The sequence below is a fragment of the Haliotis rufescens genome, unplaced genomic scaffold (genome assembly GCF_023055435.1).
Source record: "Haliotis rufescens isolate VD_foot unplaced genomic scaffold, xgHalRufe1.0.p SCAF_9, whole genome shotgun sequence".
In the NCBI taxonomy this organism is placed as follows: Eukaryota; Metazoa; Mollusca; class Gastropoda; order Lepetellida; family Haliotidae; genus Haliotis; species Haliotis rufescens.
The window spans coordinates 15,554,465-15,560,414 of record NW_025964383.1 but is presented as its reverse complement, the minus strand read 5'-3'; the positions used below and the strand labels follow the sequence as shown (position 1 = coordinate 15,560,414).

General features: G+C 44.2%; 1 protein-coding gene across 1 annotated transcript; it reads left to right on the top strand.

Annotated features, from left to right (window-relative positions):
* Window positions 1-2,958: 2,958 nt before the first annotated feature.
* Window positions 2,959-3,474, top strand: LOC125377311 (transcription elongation factor spt5-like). Its single transcript, XM_048390335.1, has one exon. It carries the CDS (start codon window positions 2,959-2,961, stop codon window positions 3,472-3,474), a length of 516 nt encoding a protein of 171 aa, XP_048246292.1.
* Window positions 3,475-5,950: the final 2,476 nt, after the last annotated feature.

Below are 5,950 nucleotides of genomic sequence, written 5' to 3'. Positions count from 1 at the left end.
CAGAGTACAAGGTGCCGCAGGTCGCATTCCGCTCTGTAAAACCTATGAAGTCGATGCTGACTGACCAAGGGTCATAATGTAGATGTACATTAATATCAGAGCCCAAGGTGCCGCAGGTCGTATTCCGCTCTGTAAAACCCATGAAGTCGGTGCTGACTGAACAGGGGTCATAATCCAGAAGAAGCGGGATTAAGATCAACCTCGCCACTTGTGTAGGGATGCAATTCTTCAAATCTAGTTGCAGTGCCTTAAACAATTTGGCAATTTGACTTCAAAACCATATTAATATACTATCAGGAGAATGACCATACGTAGGCGTATGAAATTATCATTTTGTCAACGTCATGTGCTATGGCATCAGCCGTAAGCACTTATATGCATCGCAAGCATTTGTATCAGCGGCAGGCATTAAGATCGTCGTGAGCACTACTATCTGTCGTAAGCACTAGCATCTGCCATAAGCACATATATCTGCCGTAAGGACTATTAACTGAGACCCGTGAAGATCGGGGGTAGAATCGGACTTTAGCAAGCCATGCTTGCTGTGAAATGTGACTATGCTTGTCGTAGGAAGCGACTAACGGGATCGGGGGTTCAGGCTCGCTGACTTGGTTGATGCATGTCATCGTATCCCAATTGTGTGGATCGATGCTCATGATATCAATCACTGGATTGTCTGGTCGAGACTCCATTATTTACAGACCGTCGTCATATAGCGGGAATATTGCTGAGTGCGGCCTTAAGCAACAAACAAGCAAACATAAACTCGAGTATCCGTTCCAAGCACTACTGTATGTAGTATGCATTAAATTCTGTCACAGGCAAAATATCCGCCACAAACACAATCACTAGTATCCGTTAAAAACATCATTAACACTACTTTCTATCGCAAACACAATCACTAGTATCCGTTAAAAACATCATTAGCACTACTATCTATCGCAAACACAATCACTAGTATCCGTTATATACATCGTAAGCACTACTATCTATCGCAACACAATCTCTAGTATCCGTTATAATCACTTGTATTCGTCGTAAGCACTACCATCTGTCGCAAGCACTTATATCTGCCCTAAGCACTAGTAATCTGCCATAGGCACTAGTGTCCGTCATAAACACTGCTGTCCTCCGTACGTACTAGTTTCTGTCGTAAGCACTACTGTGTGTAGCAAGAGCACTGGTATCCGTCGTAAGCCCAAGCACCCGCCGTAAGCCCTAGCGGATTATATATCATATATTATATTATATATATATACTATCCGCCGATTCGGATGACACAATGGCGATAGGTTTGCTGTCAGATGCTGTCTGATGTGTATGCATCATCTCATTACCTTGCCTTTCCATCAAGCATATCCTCATCTAACAACAACCCACTAGATCTAACCCTGGACACCCAGTATGTTAGATCATAACTTCATTGTGCCAGAAGGTTTAGATTCTGTCTCTTCATTTCTGTTGTTGAAGTCATATCAAAGTCAGGATTTAATTCTCGATGTTTTGTAAACGCCGCAGAACTGAAAGCAGACATGATTGAAAAAAGAGTAATTGGATTTCATTTCAAATGTTTTTTGTAAAGATTTTCTTTCTTGGCCATCGTAATGTGAGTTATTAGACATGACGTGTTTTCAGGTCTCCTTTCTGCCTGGAGAGAGATACTTCATTTTGTCGATGCATATTGCTTGACAGAAAATTCTGTCAAGAAATGTAATTCGTGTGATTGAGCGAAATAGCATTCAAGGCTGGTTTGGATCAAAGACATTCTGTTTGTGCACATCAGACTATTTGCTGATAGATCAGATGATTAGTAACATAAGAATTCAGATTATGTTCAAATGGTGTCTCAGCTATATGCCACTTGACAATACAAGGCAGGTTCCAGGACTGGACAATACAACGCGGGTTCCATGACTGGACAGTACAACGCGGGTTCCAGGACTGGACGATACAACGCAGGTTCCAGGACTGGACAGTACAACGAGGGTTCCAGGACTGGACGATACAACGCGGGTTCCAGGACTGGACAGTACAACGCAGGTTCCATGACTGGACAGTACAACGCAGGTTCCAGGACTGGACGATACAACGCGGGTTCCAGGACTGGACAGTACAACGCAGGTTCCAGGACTGGACAGTACAACGCGGGTTCCAGGACTGGATAATACAACGCGGGTTCCAAGACTGGACAGTACAACGCGGGTTCCAGGACTGGACGATACAACGCGGGTTCCAGGACTGGACAGTACAACGCAGGTTCCATGACTGGACAGTACAACGCAGGTTCCAGGACTGGACAGTACAACGCGGGTTCCAGGACTAGACAATACAACGCGGGTTCCAGGACTGGACAATACAACGCGGGTTCCAAGACTGGACAGCACAACGCGGATTCCAGGACTGGACGATACAACGCGGGTTCCAGGACTGGACAGTACAACGCGGGTTCCATGACTGTTCAGTACAACGCAGGTTCCAAGACTGGACAATACAACGCGGGTTCCAGGACTGGACTGTACGACGCGGGTTCCAGGACTGGACGATACAACGCGGGTTCCAGGACTGGACAGTACAACGCAGGTTCCAGACTAGACAGTACAACGCAGGTTCCAGGGCTGGACAGTACAACGCGGGTTCCAGGACTAAACAATACAACGCAGGTTCGAGACTGGACAATACAACGCAGGTTCAAGACTGGACAGTACAACGCGGGTTCCAAGACTAGACAGTACAACGCAGGTTCCAGGACTGGACAGTACAACGCAGGTTCCAGACTGGACAATACAACGCAGATTCCAGGACTGGACAGTACAACGCAGGTTCCAAGACTGGACAGTACAACGCGGGTTCCAGGACTGGACGATACAACGCGGGTTCCAGGACTAGACAATACAAGGCAGGTTCCAGACTGGACAGTACAACGCGGGTTCAAGGACTAGACAGTACAACGCAGGTTCCATGACTAGACAGTACAACGCAGGTTCCAGGAGTGGACAGTACAACGCAGGTTCCAGGAGTGGACAGTACAACGCAGGTTCCAGGACTGGACAATACAACGCAGGTTCCAAGACTGGACAATACAACGCGGGTTCCAAGACTGGACAGTACAACGCAGGTTCCAGGACTGGACGATACAACGCGGGTTCCAGGACTGGACAATACAACGCAGGTTCCAGACTGGACAGTACAACGCGGGTTCAAGGACTAGACAGTACAACGCAGGTTCCAGGACTAGACAGTACAACGCAGGTTCCAGGAGTGGACAGTACAACGCAGGTTCCAGGAGTGGACAGTACAACGCAGGTTCCAGGACTGGACGATATAACGCAGGTTCCAGGACTGGATAATACAACACAGGTTCCAGGACTGGACGATACAAAGCAGGTTCCAGGACTTGACAGCACAATGCAGGTTCCAGGACTAGACAGTACAACGCAGGTTCCAGGACTAGACAGTACAATGCAGGTTTCATGACTGGACAGTACAACGCAGGTTCCAGGACTGGACGATATAATACAGGTTCCAGAACTAGACGATAAAACACAGGATCCAGGACTGGGCAACGCAGGTTCCAGGACCCGGTTGTTTGTCGTAAGAGACGACTAAAGGGATTGGGTGGGCAGGCTCACCGACTCGGTTGATGCATGTCATCGTATCCCTAATTGCAGTGATCGATGGTCATGATCTCAAACACAGGCTTGTCTGGTTCAGACTCGATTATTTACAGACCGACGTCATATAGCTGGAATATTGCTGAGTGCGGCGTTAAACAACAGACCAACAAACAAACAAACCCGGTATCATAATTGTACAGAGACCTCAGATACACGTGGTATGGTGCCAGCAAACCCGGTACCGTATTCCTGGATTAGACCGTCGGATCCTTCCACAATTACAGATTGCAACCCTGTACCATTAAGTCTTCTACCGGGGTCACTGCGTCTTCCTTGTCAAAGTTTATATATTTTGCATGTCATTGTGATAAAAGAATAGAACTTATCACCAACGACACAATAAAATTCTTCTCTAAATATGCAGATCCTGGTTGTATGCGGGTCCATCTATTTACTTCAAATACGAGAAACGTGACATTTAAATACCAGTAAAACATCCCACATAGGATGTAATGGACATTAGCTTCAATCATGTTGTCATTTGACGGCGGCATTATATCTCAATACATCCAATTAGTCTCAGCCAAAACAAGTAATGTTCATTTTATGTGTAGCTGTATAATCAACAAACAGTAGTCTTCATTAAGCGTGTACGTCATTCACAACCATGTATTGTATTCCAATGGTATCTTATATCATGATGCATTGTTGAGAAGGGGTTGGGTGTTTAGTGGGGTTTGTTGTTGGGTAAGGTGTGGTTGTTGAGTGGAGTGGAGATGTTGAGTGGAGTGGAGTTGTTGAGCGGACTGGAGTTGTTGAGTAGGGTGTGGCGTTGAGTGGTGTGGATTGTTGATTCGGCTGAGTTGTTGAGTATGATGTTTTTGTGGAGTAGGGTGAACAGTTTTCTTGAACAAAATGTTTCTTCAGTTATTGCAAGGAATAGGTATTGCCGTAGTTCTCCCACATTAAGATGAAATGTATGCTTAAAACAAAGAGGTGATGTCCACCTACCACGATGCACATTCTGTAAATTGTTTAAGGTAATAAGTGGTCCCTCAATAACCACCAGAGTGACAAAGTTGCCCGTCCAGAAGTCCCCGATATTAAACAGTGTAAATCACAACACTAGTTCAGATTAAAAGCATCTCCAACATTGCCTTTAAGACAAATCCACACTCAAACAATGTGTAATATTGGTTAGCTGAATTATGAGGTAAATTAGTTTTAAAAGGCATAGTAATTGCAGTTTCCACTTAACGCCGTCTTTAATGCTTGGCGTAGATCAGAGGGGCGTGTAGCGTGTGTTAAAGACAAAGTGTCCAATTACCTGCAGTTGTCCCAGTCATTATGACCAGAAGTCCCTTAATTAAGGAGATGTCGCTTTAATAAAGTATTCTGTACGTCCATGTAGGCTGCGTCGTGTCACCGTGCTGTCCCGCACTTCCACATGTCCATACGTAAATCAATATGAACCCCAACATGTAAAAAATAGCGTTTCTGTTAACTTTCAGCGGAGTTTTAATCAAGAATCGTGCTTCATTGATCGCCGGCCTGGACAGGGGGATGATTGCCGTGACCTTGGCGTTCTGACCTTGGCAGATGCCACAAGTTGGATGTACATCACGGATGTAAAGTGATCGTGTCTGTAGTTGTTTTGCATCCATGTTGGCTTCATTTCCATCATTAAGCTGAAATGAAAGTCGTCAATTGTATCATTACATTGGAAGAAACCAGTTCCTTGACATGATTTGATTTCTGATAAAAGTAATTCATTGCATCACAGCTTATTATGATTTAGATGTGAACCTAACTGACCTGCCTTGATGGAGGCATAGTCTTGCCAATGTCAATCTCTATACCTGGTATTGGTTTCTAATTTCATTAAAACAATGTATTTTAAAATAACATATATAAGTTACATAAAAAATATTTGAGTCTGTATTTTTAAGTTGATTTTGGTTATAGCGTGCCCAAAGAGATTTACGAGAAAAGGTATCCACAAACCTGCTTTGGAAAATATAATTAAATTACTGCCAACAGAAGTGATGGCTAGAACAACAATTAATTCCTCAGTGCAACGTTTGAAGATGAGTTTCCATGGCATTGTGTCATGCTTGATTGTTGCGTGTACAGAGAGTTTCGACTGGTCCTTCTTTCTCAAGGCCTGTGTGAGATATCAAATTACACAGCAAATAAGTGATGGAATCTTTCTTTATATGTTTCGACTGAGCTGACAGTAAATATTCTTTTGTTTATTTCACTGTTCTTTACTTTTCCTTAACTTGAGTGAAAAATTGTGGCCATTGAAATTGATATGGATAACAAATTAAGAGATC

Excerpts from the sequence above, each read along its gene's own strand:
- LOC125377311 (XM_048390335.1), top strand. The coding sequence starts at position 2,959 with ATGACTAGACAGTACAACGCAGGTTCCAGGAGTGGACAGTACAACGCA.